Source organism: Myotis daubentonii, chromosome 13 (assembly GCF_963259705.1).
Source record: "Myotis daubentonii chromosome 13, mMyoDau2.1, whole genome shotgun sequence".
Taxonomy (NCBI): Eukaryota; Metazoa; Chordata; class Mammalia; order Chiroptera; family Vespertilionidae; genus Myotis; species Myotis daubentonii.
Window position 1 is genome coordinate 36,257,352 of NC_081852.1, and position 18,428 is coordinate 36,275,779.

The 18,428-nt window shown below is 42.3% G+C and overlaps 1 protein-coding gene across 12 annotated transcripts in view; it reads right to left on the bottom strand.

Moving 5' to 3' along the window:
* SGMS1 (sphingomyelin synthase 1) overlaps positions 1 to 18,428 on the bottom strand; it is a 247,466-nt gene that overhangs the window by 17,373 nt on the left and 211,665 nt on the right. For all 12 annotated transcript variants that reach the window (XM_059662719.1, XM_059662720.1, XM_059662718.1 and 9 more), the window contains 2 exons: positions 15,629 to 16,481; positions 2,221 to 2,338 (listed from right to left, as the gene is read on the bottom strand). In XM_059662719.1, coding sequence (XP_059518702.1) covers positions 2,221 to 2,338; positions 15,629 to 16,251 — 741 coding nt within the window. In that variant the 5' untranslated portion in view covers positions 16,252 to 16,481. The remainder of the gene's footprint in view (positions 1 to 2,220; positions 2,339 to 15,628; positions 16,482 to 18,428) is intronic.

The window sequence follows — 18,428 nt, forward strand, 5'->3', positions numbered from 1 at the left end:
ACTTTTTTGGGGGGTGGGGAAGAGGAGAAGAAGAAGAAAGAGAGACAAAGACAGAGAGAGAGAGGGACTGGTCCAGAATTAGATACTTAAGAGATAGAAAAAATACTAGTATATGTACTGTAAAGACATCCTAACTTATACAAACAAAGTGTTAAAAAAAAGGGGGGGCATTTTAAGACAATCAAAGTACTCCATGAAATGGTATTTGTTATACCAAATAATTACTGTTAATCATATTGATATACCAACAGCATTAAAATTATGCAATAAAATGTCCAAAATTTTTAGATGCATACAAATGTATGTAGCAATAAAATGACACTGTCTTGGATTTAAAAAGTATTTTGAAAGGAAAAAATAGACGAAGCAAATCTTGGCAATTACTGAATCTGGGTGCTGGGTATACAACAGTACCTTACACCGCACACTAGATTCTTTACTTTAGCATACATTTGAAAATTTTCAGAATAAAAAACTGTTTTCTGAATTCTTCTCCCAAGAGTCCTGTTCTGCAAAACAAGTAATTAGATTTAATGAGTTTTAACTGATAATGTTTTCTGAGGTTTGCTAATATTCCACCCTCTCCTACATACTTGATTTGAAAATTTTCAATTTCCAGAAAACAGTCACAGAAGGATGTCCAGAGACACAACAAATGAGTGACACATTTGGGTTTGGTTTCTGCTTAAAGTTCCTGTTATTACCTCTGCCTTTACCAAGAAAACCCACAAGCTATTTTTGGTCCCAGGTCTTGGATAGATAAGCTGATGACTAAAGCTGACTCTGTAAGTGCCTATGCTAACAGCCTGCACTAGCCAGCAGCTGGGCGGAGCTCCTGAGAAGAAACCAAGCCAGAACCAAAGTCCAGAGAAAGGCTACCCAGAATGATGGATCCATCTCCAACCTGTGCTTGGCCAGATCGCACTTCTAACTAAACTGGCATGACGTGTTCCTTGGTGGATAAACTTCCCAATGCACAGCAGGCTTTTTTCAGGAGTTGAACTAAACTTAGGTGGATATCCTAAGCAATCCGCCTACCACTGAGAACATACTGCTTAGCAAGCCAGGCTCCCAGGAAGGGTCTACACTGGATCCTTCCTACAACCCAGGAGCTGCAAGGCCAGTGCCTGGGAGTCTACAGAGAATAAGGAAGATGTGAGGCTGGCTTCTTGGTCGGGCGGAAGAAAGAGTTAAGAGTTTGTAGCAAAACGGAAAAAGCAAAGAAAGAAACTAGCTACCTCTCTGAGTACAATATAAGACTAAGAAAAAGAGGAAACACAGTAAGCAAACAACTTAAAGAAATCCGAAATTTCAAGTGATGAAGACACCACTTTACTGTAAAAATCCAAAGTCTATTTTCAGCCCTCTTCCAGGTTCAAGCAGAGGAAAAATCTCCCTTCTGGAAGGAAAAGTTACAAAGGGATGGAACTGAAAGTGCAATGCAAAGAAATTATGTCAAACACACTAAGGTAGTAGCCCAGATGGTGCCCCCAATCAAATCCAGGTAACCAGTGTCTTCTATTTCTTATTGCATCAAAGAGCTTTGATGTAGGTAAACATTTTAAAAACCAAATCTTCTGCTAATTATTTCATGAAACTCCAATGATCTCCCAAGTTGAAATTACTCCAAGGAAAAGGTGAGGAGTAAGGAATGTTATGTGACCCTAATGGAAAGGTAGAGACAATGAGGAATAAAGTTCATGTTAAAGAAGGGCTTCCATGCTACTAGAGAAGATCAATACATTCGGCAAAATCTCCATTGTCTGAGAGAGGAGAATGCAAGGAGACAGGAAATGGCTCTGCTGTTACAGATTACCACCAAAGGAATTCATAGAAAGAAGGAAAAAATATCATTTCAAGCTGAACTTTCCATCTAAGAGAGGGAAAAGCCATCTAAAAGCTCTTGGATCTGTGTCAAGGGAGAGAATGATATTTTAAAAACCTGGCAGGAAACCAAAGAGCTACACCCACATCCAAAGCTTAACTGCTTCCAGCACACTAACTAGACCACATATTTCCCCAGCTGGGAAGCACTGGCGGGATTGGGAAACCCTGAGAAGGGTGAGGCTGCCTGGCCACAGGGCTTAGTAACATTCCCAGATGAGGGTGGGGGGACTGGCCTGTGTTCTAAAGAAATTTTCACCTTTGGCCTTAGTCAAAGGACCCCTGGGCAAGACAAGAAACAAACAAAAAGGGAAATTACAGTGAGGAGTGGTTTACCTTCGGAGAGCAGTTGAAATGCATACCAGGTACTGGGAGTGTAGTTACATACATTGTAATACACCGATACAGGTACAGCGTGCCAACTATGCAGAAAAATCTTCTGCTAATAATAGACCTGGAAAAAGGGAAAAACAGGGCAGACACTCAGTCATGAAATTCCGCAGGTTCATTTACTTTAAAGTTTTCAGTGCCCCAATAAAGCAAACCCCAAAAAACTACTTGAGTGCTTGAAATCAGAATGCTACAACTACAGACTAGCAGGTTAGGTGGAGAATTTTGAGGTTGACATGGTGGTTTTTTAAAAAATATTAACTTGCCAAAAGAGTTTAAAACACTCTACATTGCTATTCGTTAGGCTTCATGAGGCCTTAAACCTGAGTTGACATTCAACTGATGTATAAGTGGTGCCCATGCTGATTGGTCAGAGCCCACTTGGTACCTGTAGTTAAATGTTCTGGCATAAAAGGGGGGATAATTTACAAAAGCAGAATGACATTAAAATGAGAATTCAAAACTTCTCTGACATTTAATGAGCTAACAGTGTTAAACAATTTTATTTGAACATCTCAGAAACTGATTCTCTTAACTGATCTGAGAAAGCAGGATGCCAAGAAAAGAGCCTAAATAACAGCATCCTACCCCATCTCCCTCTCTGTCTACTATGTGGCCTTGGGATACGCTATGGAATTTCTGAGTCTCAGTTTCCTAAATTGTAAACTGGATATAACAACATTAGGAAAAACGTATGAAAACTCCCTGCCATACACACACAATGGTAGCCAACAAATGTACAGTTTACATGGTGAGAAACAAAATAAGTAAGAATTAGATAGATCTCTTTTCCATTTTAAGTTGATTAGTGGTTCTAATGAAATTATTTTTTACATACATGTGAACATGTATGTTGAGCCTGCCAATTCCTTCAAATAATGAATTCCACATAATGAGGTTTACTTTAATTATATTTCACTGTACAAACTTCGGTGTATGCTTGGATAAGAATGACCCTTCCCTCTATCTCAGTCCTGTGGGTCTCCTCTTCCTCAACTTGGGGGGGGGGGGGGGGGCGGGGAGTCAAATTTTAACTTAGCATTGGCAACTTGCGTTAAATATACAAAGAAAAAGAAACAATGGACAGGCTTTCCTCTGAGAATATAGAACGTTGATTACTCTACAAATGTATAGTATAGTTCTATTTTTATGCTGAATAGATATTCCTACTGAAGAGTGCTAATTGGAGGAGAATTTGCATCATTTGTATTTTTTATTTTAATAAGAGGAATAAAATGCTGTCACTTGTGTGATTAAAAATTAATTAAAAATAACCCATGCTGCCTGGCTGGTGTGGCTTAGTGGTTGAGCGTCAATCTATGAACCAAGAGGTCACAGTTTGATTTCTGGTTAGGGCGCATTCCTGGTTTGCGGGCTTGATCCCCAGTGTAGGGTGAGGAGGAGGCAACCAATGAACGATTCTCTCTCCTCATTGATGTTTCTATCTCTCTCTCCCTCTCCTTTCTTCTCTAAAATAAAAAAAAATATTTTTTAAAAAATAACCATGCAACTATATTAGCATTCGTCCTTCACTGCACAGTTCATGTGAGTTAAGTCACTTGGGTTGTATGAATAGAGTCTGGGTGCTTTTGTCTCTTTGCCCAGATTTCAAAAACTGAGTCAGAACTGCTTACCGTAGAAGCCATCTTATTTTTTTAGTAAAGCTCTATATGCCACCTCCAAGAATGAGAAATTATTCAGCATAAAGCTGTCTTTTAAAGGTATGTGTCTCTAACTTCAAGTATGATGAAAGCACGACATAATTAAACAATGTAAAGAGGGTGATACTAGAGAATAATACTAGACCATAAATGTCTTAACAAGAAGAACACTTGAAATACAAAAGTTAATTCTCTATTGTAAGACATAATGTTCATCTTTCTTCAAAAGAAAATGCCCTCTTTAGCCATCCTGCTCAAACAAGTAGAAATCACCTGCAACTTCACTGAACTATATAGGAAACATCTAAGAAACTTGCTAAATCTATATCTGTTCATCTCATTAGAGCAGCGGTTCTCAACCTGTGGGTCGCGACCCCTTTGGCGGTCGAACGACCCTTTCACGGTCGAACGACCCTTTCACGGGGGTCGCCTAAGACCATCCTGCATATTAAATATTTACATTGATTCATAATAGTAGCAACATTACAGTTATGAAGTAGCAATGAAAATAATTTTATGGTTAGGTCACAACATGAGGAACTGTATTTAAAGGGCCAGAAGGTTGAGAACCACTGCTTTAGGGGAGGAAACACAAGGAAATGATTGCTATCACACAATTTTGGTCAAGAATGCGGTCTTAAATACTTCGCCTGTTTCATAATACACAAAAGACACACACACACACACACACACATACACACACACACGCACCCCAATAGCTATTTCCACATCTTAAACTTGAGTCACGGGAAATAGTGGTGAAAGTGGTGAAAGGATTCAGGTATCTATGAATAAGGTATATAAAAATGAGAAAGGATAAAAATCAATAAACCTTTTTACAAAAAATAAAATTGGAAAGTAAACATTGAAGATTCAGTCACATTTGCTATTTGACTTGAAGTGAAAAGCCAAATGACTATGTCCCTGTGAATTAATCAATGCTAACAACAAACACGTTGGTAAGCTGGAGCTGGTTGTTTATAAGAATCTTCAATCTTTGGCATTTACTTAATCTTTTTTAAATTAAGCTTAGAATATCTCCAATGTATAATGCTGAACTAGTGTAAACTTTAAAAGCAGGATATACTAGTGTTTCAAAGAATTGGATGCAATAAAGGTATTTATTTCATTAATCAAAGAATTTTCCACAGTAGATTTCTTACGGGTTTAAAAAGTTCAAAATGTGTTAAAATTTTTTTAAAGTGGTTAAAATGAGAGATGCCTGAGCATAACTGCAGGCGACACCATGACACCCAACGATTGAGGGGGAGCCTGTTTCATAGCTGCTGGAGGCTGAGGCCTGAAGCTTATCCTGTCCTTGAGCCAGTGCCACCTACCTGTTCCCGAGGCAGCCCAGGGTGACAGGGAGGTTTCCCCTTCTGAATCCCCCCAACAGGAGAAGCCGGCCTGCCTATCCTGTCGCCCCAGTGGCCCCTTGGACTTTTTACAAATAGAGACCCTTTTGTTAAAAAAAAAAAAAAAAAAGGCAACAATGCCTCAAAAAAAGTCATAGGAGAAATGTTAATGAGATATGACTGGAGAGTAAACAAATGCCAAGAACAAGATGCAGGTTATAATTCTCAAAAGCATAATGCTGTTCTTCTCTATGGGATACATCTCTCCCTCTTTCATGTTAGAAAGAAGCCTAAAAAAAGAAGAAAAGAAAGAAGCCTGTTGCTCATTTGCTCACACTTGGCAATGACGGTCACCTCACAGTCACTTGTATTTGGTTCCCCTCACCTATTCTCTTCCTAAGTATTCCAGTAATAGGCTCATTACTATTGTTTCTGAGAGAAAAGAAAAACATACTTATTAAATGTCATTAAAAAAGAAGTATGGATCAAAGTATCAGTGTTTTATAGATAACTAGAGGCCTGGTGCATGAAAATTCATACGCTTGGGGGGGGGGTGTCCCTCAGCCTGGCCTGTGTCCTTTCGTAGTCCGAGAGCCCACAGGGGATGTCCGACTGATGGCTAAGCTGCAGTCTGGCCTTCTTCTGCGGGAGGCGCCAGTGGCGAGCGGCTGGCCGGCCCCACCCCCCATTGACCCTCCGCAGCCACTGGTTGCTTCTAACCGCCCCACCCCCATCGCCGTCCCCTCCCTCTGCCCACTGGCACGTGCCTTGGCTGGCATGGCGCCACCTGCTTGCCAGCCCCGCCTCCCACCAACTGGTCTTCTGCCACTCAGTCAACTTGCCTATTATGCTTTTATTATATAGAATTATTAAGACTTGCTAGAATAGTATGTTATGTCCAGTATAGGTGACTTTATTTTTATATATTATTATTTTTTAAATAGGAAAAAGTACTCAGAACCTGATTTTTTTTTTTTTTTTTTTTTTTTTTTTTTTTTTAAATATATTTTATTGATTTTTTACAGAGAGGAAAGGAGTGAGATAGAGAGTTAGAAACATTGATGAGAGAGAAACATCGACCAGCTGCCTCCAGCACACTCCCCACTGGGGATGTGCCCGCAACCAAGGTACATGCCCTTGACCGGAATCGAACCTGGGACCTTTCAGTCCGCAGGCCGACGCTCTATCCACTGAGCCAAACCGGTTTTGGCTGAACCTGATTAAATACTATAAAAAAGTACTTAGAACCGGATTAAATGCTATCAAAATTAGACTTAGAATAGTAGCACTACACTGTGTTTCGCATTTGGTACAATGCAGTGGAGGGCATGAGGTCTGAGAGGAAATAGGGCCGGGTCTGACAGGGCCTCATTGGTCAACATATGAACTTGCGCCTTAAAGCTCTAAGAGGTGGGAGAGGAGTGACATACACCAACTTACTCTTACAGTGACACACTCTGTCTGCCAGGGTGACATGTGACTTAAAGGAAGCAAGATGGAGACAGAGCAACCAGCAGGAGGTTCCTGCAACAGCCCAGATAAGAGATGACGGGGTTCTGGTTAGACCAAGGGCAGCAACAGAGGTGGTGAGAAGTAGTAGAGTAACAGACAGACCAGTTGTGGGGTGGAAGCAAATATCAAGAACAAACCAGGACGTCTGGCCTGAGAGCCAGGGGGAACAGAGAAGCCATCTACTAAGATGGGCTGGGAGTGGCACAGGTTTGGGCACCAGGGGGATGTCAAGGACTCCGTCAAGTGCTTTGTACATATTAACTCACTCAATACACACAACAAAGTTGAGAGAGACACTGTTTTATCATCCCATTTTGTAGGTGAGGAAACAGTGCTACTGCAGAAATTAAGACACTTGACCCAATTCTCCCAGTAGGTGGCTAGGGACAGAATGATCTTAAACTAGTGAGATTTGCAGTATGACTGAATGCTTAATGGCTGACTGGCTGGTGGGGGACAGATGTGGTGATGTCTAAGTCAGGTCTCCAGTAATTAAACAGACATCCATGATGGTTTTTTAAGAGAAGGAAGATAATCTCTGGGCACGCTATAAAAAAAGAAGGCATATATGATACCATTTAAAATTATACACATATATAGATTATTAATACAAACGCACACACAGAAAATATCAAAAGGGATATTGTCATTACCATTTATCTCTGGCAACATGATAAGTAACTGTTTTCTTTTTGTTCACTTTGTCTTCTAATCTGCCTAAAAGCAAGAAGAATTACTTAGCTCTCTTTGGTGTTGTAAATAAAAATTAACTCAGGAAAACTACCTATGGTTTTTGTTTTTTTGTGTGTGTGTTTTTTTTTTTTTTTTTTGCTTCCCCCTTATAATATTTATAATAATTTAAATGCCAAATTGCTTTAGTTACTGAATTTAGGGTGAATCTATTTTCCCTACAATTCCTAGGACTATGCTAGTACTAGTATTTAGGTCTTGAGACCTATATTGGTAAAAATTAGAGAAGGTGAAAGCAGATAAGATCACCAATTCGCTAAGAGTAAGAAGGGGATAGAGCCTGGGACTGAATCTGTCACTAGCCCCTAGAGCAGCAGTTCTCAACTTGTGGGTCGCGACCCCTTTGGGGGTCAAACGACCCGTTCACAAGGGTCGCCTAAGACCATCGGAAAACACATATATAATTACATATTGTTTTTGTGATTAATCACTATGCTTTAATTATGTTCAATTTGTAACAATGAAATTGGGGGTCACCACAACATGAGGAACTGTATTAAAGGGTCGCGGCATTAGGAAGGTTGAGAACCACTGCTCTAGAGTGACTGTCCTTCCCCACTCCAAATACTGACCCTGGTGAAGAAGGTGAAAGACAGGCCCGCAAAAGCCTCGCACACAGGCTGTATGGCAATGGGACAGGGAAGGTCCCCAGGAAAGGACAGAAAGCAGGACCTCAGCGCAGGCTCCACAGCTCAGATGGAGGATGGGTCACAATTAATGGGAGAAGAGAGAACTTACTAGAGACAGAGAGGACAAGAATAAGGCGGGCATTCCTGGTCAGTGGTCTCCAGAAGAAAACCATGACTGAAGTTGGTGGCAAAGGAGGTTTCCCAGACTGGCAGAGAGGAGAACCCGTGTCACATGGAGAAGTTATAGGAGGTTTCAGCACTCAGGAAGGAAGTACGTTTTCTACACACTATGGTGGGACGCAACATGTGATAGCTCTTAGGGTTGGCAGGTCTCTTCTGGGGCAAATGAGCATATGCCCCAGATGGTGTATGACACCTGAACCCTATTATCAAACATTGAGCTGCTCTGTCTTCATTCCATCTGTGCCACGCACACGGTGCCTGTGCCACTCTATCTACTAAGATAACACGTTTTCAAAGATTGTTATACCAGGACCTAGACTGGATTTATACCAAAGTGCCTTCGATCCCCCAAATGTACCTGGGGCAAGTCAACAACTTCTCTGAGTCTCACTTACCTTTACTTAGAATCACACTACTTATTTTGAGGGGTGATTGGATCAAATGCCACGATGCATGTAAAAAAAATTATCAGCTGGTTTGGAATCTGCCATTCCAGTAGGATGACAATGATTGTTGATAACATGGGTGAAAAACAGCAGAAGAAAACAGACTTTGAGTAAACACCTAACAGACACAGCTACAGGTAGAGGGAGAAGCAAGAGGGCAAGAGATGCATCCTGAGCTCTTGTTTTTACTGCTGGAGAGGGGGAGGAACGCTTATCAGCCAATTAAATAAAGGGACAGATGCCCCCAAGTCTTCCATAACCCGAGGGAGTTTTATACTTGGATAGAGTTTGAACACCCACTTTCAAAAACTGAGATGTTAAAATGAAAACAAACAAATTCCTGAGAAGATAACCTCTCCCGCAGCTGTGGGTGTTTTGGTTTTGTTGGTTTGTTTGTTTTTGCTTGTTTCTGCATCCTTGGCATGCAGTCGTCAATAATTCTTGATAAGTAACTCAGTATGAAGATGCCCCGAAGCTCCATTAGAGACTAGCCTTGTGGTCCACAATATCAGGGAAATTTGTAATAAAATGACGCAGCTTTAAGGAAAGGTTCTTCTGGAACTTGGAAAATAAATTCTATTGAATAGGAACCTGGAGAGACCTGCTTCATATCAAATGCTCTATTACCAATGGCTTTTAAGAACTCTACTAAATCACAACAATCAAAGACTTAAAAACAATGGGGAAAATGTTGACAATAACTGTGGTTATTAACTACCTTGGGGATTAGAAGAGGAAGAGATAAGTATGTTGATCCAATCAACTTAATGTGAAAAGCAGCACTGATAGGATTACAATGGGATAAAATACAAGATAAATGTCAGTGGAGAGTCCAAGACAAAAACCAAAAATAATCAAATCATCATCTAGAGCAGCAGTCCCAGGCAGCACAGGATTATGTCCTTGGAAATTAGATTGCATTCACAGAAGAGAGCTAAATGGTGTAGATAAACTTTCTTATGTTGGCAGAGAGCCACCTAACAAATAAGGCCCCCAAAGCCAGGGCTTTTATCAAAGGTTAAAATACAAAACGAAGCTTTTCCTAAGTGGTCTTTAAAGATACGATACATACTGCTGCCAAACATCTGAACACCCATGCCAGGACTCTGAGTGCAGGCCCAGAAAAGCCACACTGGAAATCTGCACCTGTTCCTCTGTGGGCAGCAAAGCCCCTATAACCGTTCTGAATACAGATGCCATGACAGGTCTTACGCAGGATCTAACACCACCATTTCCCTTCTCGGTTCCTTCCCTTTCCACATGGGATCAATTTGCAAAGAACCTACTCAGGGACTGTTCCGCAGGTCTCTCCATAACTACGGGACTGTTCCTGCCCAAATGTTCTACCCATGGCCAATGCCTGAATCACTAAGCTCTTTCCACTCCGTCCCACACCCTAGCTATCCAATGGCTCCTTTACTTTTTTCTTCCCATAATTTCACCACAAAGAGGCCAATATATCTCTTCAACTGACCTGTACTACTTCTTTTAGGCAATTATCTGATCCACGAGATGTCAGGTAGAAGCATACACCAGGAAATGCACACAACATGCCTCTGCTCTCAATAAAATATATTCAAGCAAGGTTGTGAGAGCACCCCAGTTAGTGAATTCTATCTCCCCATTAAATTCCATATAAAATCCAGGGATTCACAGAGACCTCAAAACTTTGCACGAGAAAGATACAACAGAAGGCCGCACTGTAGCTATAAAAGATGAGCATCTCTACATGTAATAGGAGCCATGCTTTCTCCAGAGTTCACCCCTTCCCACCACCTCAGCACAAAATTTACTCACTGGCCACGTTAACTGAGTCTAGGTTGCAATCATTTCCCACCTGGATGACAGCATGGGCAAATTAACTAGCCCCCCTGCCCCCCCTCCACTCACACTTCCCTACTCTCTACACTGCAGCCAGAGTGAATCTTTTAAAATACACATCTGTTCATAGCATTCTTCTCTGATGACTTATCACACTTGGAACAAAAGCCAAACTCTTTAAACCCTGGCTGACAATGCTTACCCCACCCACCATCCACACCTTGTGATCTGTGTCACCACCTTCCCACAGCTGTTCTCAAGTGAAGTAAGTCTAGGGGACTCTGCACTTGTCCTATTTTCTGTCTGGACTTCCCTGACCCAAAACACCTATATGGTATTCACCCTCATTTGATTCAGGTGTCATCTCATTAGAGGCCTCTTCCAATCACTTTATCGAAACTCTCTCTCCAGGATCCCCAGTACCTTCTAACTTACTGTGTGCCTTATTTTTCTTCATTTCCCTTATCACTACCCGGTCCTATGTACTCATCTGCTTACTGCTGCCTTAGCCTAGCCAGAATATAGTTCCACAAGCACCCGGGGACCTCTGTTCACTGCAGCAACCCCCGGGTAACATCAGTGCCCAGCACATAGAAGGTCGCTCAGTAAATACAAGTTGAATGAATAAATGAATGTTAAATGAGCACTTTCTCTGTGTCAAAGAAAGTGGAATAAAAGATGAGTAACAAATAGGATCCAGACTTTTCCCCAGAGGAACTTAAAATTGAGCAGTGAAGGAAATACACAAGGAATAGAATGGAATGATATGAGCTTCAAGTGTTTGAGGGAAACTGGGGAGTGAAGTAGCCAGAGATGACGCAGGTCAGATCAGGGACAGATTATGAAGAACCCAGAGCTTCATGCCAAAGAGTTGGGCCTCCATCTGAGCACCCACTATACATCAATAGGTAGGAATAAAAAGAAGTAGTGTTATGGTCGCAAGTAGCTAGTTGATATTAACCAAGGAAAGAAAGCAAAGGGACTCAGACATTGTAAGCATGGTCACCTGGGAAGCTTCACCAGGAAGCTACAGCTTCACACAGCATTGTTCCTCCACAGGACTAACACCCCTACCTTCCCCATCTGGCACTGGATGGTTGCTGGGAGCAGGGGGAGATAGGCACATGCGCGGTAAAGTCAGGTGGCACAAGGGCGGTGTCTGCCTGCCAGTCTACCTGGGAACAATGGATTGGCTAGAGGATGGACCCCATCAGAAGCTCACGAAATCTTGGAAAACTAATTGTTTAGTTTGAAGAAGCTCCTGGTTAGGTGAGAACTCCACCCCCCGTCCCCGACATAAAGTTCCCTTTCTCTTGTTCTCTCTCTTGCTCCCTCTTGCTCTGTAACCCGCACTCCCCAGTGCGTTCCGTGTTCTCTTCACGGCCAGGTGGCCTTAGAAACCAGATGGCCAGTCCATGCAGACCTCACATGCAGGATGCTGGACTGGACTGGACTTTAATGTGGAGCAGAAACTATGGGCAGGGCCTTACTCCTGGCCCTGCTGAAGACAAGACTGGACGTCTCCCATGGCGGGATGGGCAGAGATGGGACCTGGGAGGGGAAACTCCTTAATTTTACATCAATAAAACTTTCCACAAAACCCCATCCTCCCGTGGGAGCTTCAGGAAATTCTCTTCCTTGCAGAGCCCCAAGAACTCCACTTCCACCAATAACAGTAATAAATCTGAAATTAGAATCGATAGAACTCAGCATTTGTATAAAAGGAACTGAGAAGTTCTAGGTTTTTAGGAAATGCCTCTGCCCACATAGGAGGAAGAATAAGTTGGAAAAAAAAAAAAAGATAAACCTAGTGTTAGACTAGTTGAGTTTGAGGGTCTAAGACAGCCGTGGGCAAACTATGGGCCGCAGGCCGGATCCGGCCCATTTGAAATGAATAAAACTAAAGAAAAAAAAAGAAGAAAAAAAAGACCGTACCCTTTTATGTAATGATGTTTACTTTGAATTTATATTAGTTCACACAAACACTCCATCCATGCTTTTGTTCCGGCCTTCCGGTCCAGTTTAAAAACCCATTGTGGCCCTCGAGTCAAAAAGTTGCCCCCCCACCCCCCGGCCTAGACCATCACACTAAGTCACAGTGATCTCTCTGGCGGCTACGGAGCCCTTGACTTAGAAGTTCTACAATCCTGATCCTCGGCCTTCTTCACCATGTGTTCTCACCATCCCACTAGCCACCCGTCACCATGTGGTAGCCGTGACTTAGCCATGCATGGAAAGTCCTTACTGAGTCTGTAAGATGAACAGTCTTTTTCATGCTTTCTTAAAACCAGGGAGTCCCGATTTGGGTGAAGTCTGACACATCGATTGGTTGCCTCCTGCTCGCGCTCTGCAACCCAGGTATGTGCCCTTGACCAGGAATCAACCTGCGACCCTTTGGTGCACATGCCAACGTTCTAACCACTGAGAGCACCGGCCAGGGCTAGGCTGATTGTTTTTAAGGGGCTCCAAGACTCTTAAAATCAAAGTAAAATTCCCCTGTGCGATTACTGGCCAAACAGGCGCACCTTCGAGCAGTCGTGGCAAACCTCCTGGTTGGGGTTGGGGAAAAGGGTTGAGAGCCAGAACAGTCGAGCAGAAAAAGAGGGAGAGCTGAACTCCCTGTTTAACACAATGCTCCGTACTCAGAAGTCTCCATTTCCCTGCCTTTCTGGATAAACAAAACTGCTACATAGCACCAGGAAATAACCAGAAACAAGGGGTCTCTGACATGACCGAGCATGAGAGCTGGGTAAGGCGGCATGTCAATACCCACTGCATCTGTCCCGCTACCTCCTCCATGTCTGGTGAGCCACATACACTGAAGACAGATCTCAGGGAGGCCGATGGGAACCCAGGCATACGCCCCAGTGGGAGGACAGGGGGTGGGGCTGTTTAGGATTATCTTGACAACAGGCGGCTTCCATTTCCCATGTCCTTTTCCTGTCAACGTGGAAACTAGAGAGAGCACTTTAAAGAACCCTTAGTTACATGTCTTCTGGACACAACACTGCAGCTAATAATAATCTAACATAACTGGCCCATTCAATCACGTTAGAACAAAATAAAACGCAGTTGCACAGGACATCAGAAATCATCTGGCCTGAGAGGCTCCTGTGAGAAAAAGCAGGCCCCTGAGGTTGAGAGTCACCCACACCACCCAGCATGTCAGGGCTGGGCTGGAACCCAGGCTGCCTGCGGCCAGCACTGGGCTAATCTGGTCCGAGTTACAAATCAACTGATTTATTGCTACTGAGCAATGCAAATATACAAGTGACTACAGTACTGGCAACAAGTACTAGGAAAAAGAGAAATTAGAAAGCTTAAAGCAAAACAGATATGAGGGGAAATCCCTGCTGAGAGAAATATAAACAGTGGTATAGTTTAAAAAAATTAACCCTATGGTCAGGATACTTCCTTAGAACAAGAGTAAATTATTTAAAAGTCACAGTTTTGTGAAAGGTTTGGACTCATGCCTGGTATGACTTAACTAAAGTTATACTCTGGGTCAGTAAATTATTTACTTGCATGTAAAATGTTGATGGAAAACCAGAAAACAAGCTCTCATAAACGAAACAACAAACATTGAGAAAATCTTAGAAAACATAATGTAGTTGACTTTGACTTTTAAAGAAAAAATACTGGCATATTTTCTAATGTGCTCTTAGGAAAAGAAGTTTAGAAAATAAAAGTCAAATGCAGAAACTGAAGTTTGGCAGCCAAAAGAATGTAATTAATAAATTGGAAGCATCTCATATTTCTAAAGCTTATTCCTATCAATTTAGTCTCTTAAAACTAAAGCAAACAAAAAAAGGTCTTCCATCAAATCAAATGCAGCCCACATCATCATTTCTATTTCCAATTTAGCTAAAACTCTAGGATGGCCAAACCAGCCCAAAAACAAACACTGGCCACTTAAACTGCTTCCTTTACACAAGTTAAGAGAGTTCTCTCCTGGCTGAGTCAGAAACTGCTTTTACTTCCACTTGCATCTATGTAATTTATAAGCTGACAAAACACAGTCCTTTAGGAACATACCAGGAAAATAGTCATCATTTCTGCTAGGTCAAGTTCAAACCCTGTCTGCATTTTGTTTTCCTGATTTAAGATGATTTTCTTAATATTCATCCATACTGTGGGTCCTGAAACACAGCCCACTACAGAGAAACTCAGTTCCTTAACAAACCAGTTTTTAACTCCCATGCACAGAAGCCATAAAGATGTTCAAGTAATAGGAAAATCACACACCAGTGACGAGAGGACGGTGTTTCGTTTGCTATACATCCCAAGCAAACAGCTTGCCTGAGGGGGTCTATGCTGAGTTTAGAGCTAGGGACATGAAAGCCACTTTAGATATACTGGAAACTAAAAGAAGGCGCCTACTAAAATCTTGTGAAATGTGAATGGAAAACCACATATTGCTTTAGTTGCCACATCTTCTAGAAGGTGAAAAGCCACGCAGGCTCATCTGCATTGCGCCTACCTAAACAAAGTCATTCCCTGAGAGTATTATTTTCCCAATAGCCCAAGCCACTCTGGAATAGCTGTTCTGAATTTTATGTGTGAAACCTCCGTAAATATGCATTGCTAAGGTTCCAGATGTCTGACTCTGCTTGGGAAAAGCTATACAGCCATTCATGGTGCTTAGGCCCTCTTAACAATTTATTTGATGGGCTAACACCACCAAGACTGGATGGGTTTTCTGTGGTCCAATAGCCTCTATGTACTCACTGAAGGTGCCTGAGGGTTTTCTTTCCTGTGAAGTGAAAACAGAACAGTTTCTCTTCACCATTCTGTACAAATCTTGTACAAAACAAGCAATAAACATGGCGTTTTCTTAAAGCTGCCAGAGTTTTAGTTGGGTATGTGGCTTTAAAAATGGGGGAATAATATGCTTTAATTGCCATTGCTTGGTAAATTGCACTCCCAAATAATGAGAATTAGACATCCACAGGGCAAATGCCTCAGTCACTGAGTCTGAGAGCTTTTGCTTTACTTACTTGTATTTTAAGAGCAGCCACTGAACTAACCAGAGTCCTACAAGGATCATGCCGTTAATTTCACAAATAGAAAAGGCCCACTGCACCCGGTTAAAATGGTCAAAAAACGTGTCCGGTAGTGGAGGCTGCACCTCCTTAGGAGGTACTCGTTCATGGACGACCGAGATCATCACTGTGGTGAGAACAAAACAGCAAAGTGCATAAAGAAAGGCCTGAAGAGTCTTGCCCCACTCCATGGGGTACTGGGAGCGCTCCAGTTCCGGCATGGGGATCTTTATCATCTCCTTCCTATACCCATTTGGCATCCCGTTGGGTTTGACCTTGATGCTGAATCTGCCGTCAGGGGTGGGGACGTCTGTGCCAATGCTGAGGTGCCCGTTGGCATGGCCGTTCTTGTGTACTTCCATGTGGTGCTCCATTTTCAAGGTCTCTATCATGTCCAAGAGCCGCTGCCCGTTGTCGGAGGAGACTCGGCACAAGGGGGGTTTTGTGAAATCCTCTTGGGTCAGGTTGATCAAGTCCCGGCCCGTGAAATGTTCCAGAGGCTCGCAGTATTCTGGCATAGCATTCTCCAGCAGCCAGTCTGTCACCTTTTTGGGTGACCAATAAACCACTTCCTTCATTGTACTGGCAGGCAACAGGCAGTCCCCTGCTTGCTCTGGGCAGGTCAGCAGTCCGAGTTTTTCCGGAGCAGGATGCTGGCCCTCGAAGGCGTGCTCATCCTGTCAGGCCTCATGACAGGGACTTGGGTAGCAAGGTGGTTAGGGCAGTTTTTAAACACCTCATGTAGCTGTCCAGGGTTCTTGAGTACCCGAGCACTTGTTCACCTCATTTTTCAACAAGATTCTTCCTTCTGTGGAGGCAAGAGAAAAGGTCAAGATATTGGGACTTCCGAATCAACCCCCTCAAAATGCAAAACCTTGATAAGCATAAGGAAAATGGAAATCCAGTTACCGATACAGCCTGTAGTTTTCAAACATGTATTAGTCTAAGGCAGTGGTTCTCAACCTTCTGGCCCTTTAAATACAGTTCCTCATGTTGTGACCCAAAACCATAAAATTATTTTCGTTGCTACTTCATAACTGTAATGTTGCTACTGTTATGAATCATAATGTAAATATCTGATATGCAGGATGGTCTTAGTAGACCCCTGTGAAAGGGTCGTTCAACCACCAAAGGGGTCGCGACCCATAGGTTGAGAACCGCTAGACTCTAAGGGACCACTGATTCCATGGTTGGTCTTCCCTGAAAGAGCATTAAAAGGCCCTAAGGATGGATTAAGTCAAAGGGGAAATGTTTTATAGCCTCCACAATGGGTCTTTTCTAAGAAATCGTTCATCGTGCTGTGGACACTGCTCAGTGTGGATCAGTGGTTCTCTGGGACAAGCTGAATGAATGTGGCAAGTGGGCTTAGCCTATCATTCTCCTGGTGAAGAAGTGTTTTAAAAGGCACATAACACAGCAACTTAACAGATAACGATAGAAATGTTCAGCTTCAAGACAGTTTGGGCCAACATTTATATTTTTTCACACAAAGAAAATCAATGGATCCCTGTTTCCACATGTGCTCGGATGCCCCAATCTATAGAAGAGCTACAGATGCACCTGCTGGGATGAAACACAGGCGGGTGAAGGGCCAGGGTCTTCCCGACTCTGGCGACCTTTCTATTCCCAGCCCAGAGGGTGTTTCCTGGAATCCTAGTTGTAAAATCAATGATCTGATTCAACTCCCTCATTTATAAACTTGGAAACGAAACTCCAGGAAGGTCAAGAAACCTGCCCTTGATTAAATGGCAGCTTGCATCCAAGAGCTGTAAGTTTCGTTTCTGAGTCCTGTAGTTCAAAACACTATTTATTAAAATACTTATGCGGCGATAACCAATTCACATCTGCAGGGGAGAGTCAAAAGCAAGATTTAAAACTTTATAAATGTATGTAAGTATCAATGTGAATTTACATATAAATAATGTACCTACTCTTATTTAAACTCAGCAATGATTAATGAACATATTGCATAAAGCTGGGAAAAAATACATCACATATTAACTGAAATTATATTTGATGACAGGCCTGGGGGCATTTTCTACTTTTCTCCCATCTATTTTTCTTTAATAAGCATGTACTACTTTTGTAACAATCATTTAAAATTGGAGAGCAAGTGAAAGGACTAAAGTTTTGCTACCCTGAAGCTGCCTTTTTGGGATATTGATTTTAAGCTGTTTATTAAGAAACAAGACTCAGAAAGAACCTTTGACCTTCCTCCCTTTCCTGCCCAAGAGATTCAGACAGAGAAGTGTGCTTCAGGAAGAAATCTTAGCATGTTCACTGTAGCCTAATTTGAATTAAGTGTGGTAATTAGGAATGCTTCAGGCAGGGCCTGTTAGCTAGATATCCCCTGTGTCTCATTGTTTCTGAGTTGCTCAGCAAGAATTCACCTGCCATGAGTGTTCCCTTCTCCCTCAACAACCTGTAAATTACCCATTGTCACTTCTGAAATATATTATCTCCCCCCACCCTCTTCTCCTTTGTCCAAAATGCCACATCTCCCCAATGTTGCCTCACTGTCTCTGGAGTTTTCAGGCCTATGTGAATTCCCCATGGGCATGTGTTAAAAATTCGATTTTCTCCTGTTAATCTGTCTCTGTTGATTTGATTATCAGCCTAGCCGAGAAGTTAGAAGCAAACTATTAATATTTTTAGTTCCCACACAAGAAACGTTAAAAATAAATACCTAGCTCTATAACAAAGCCTTGTTATTCATGTAGCATGGCCTTTGGCTGAAGCCAGACCATGGTTTGAC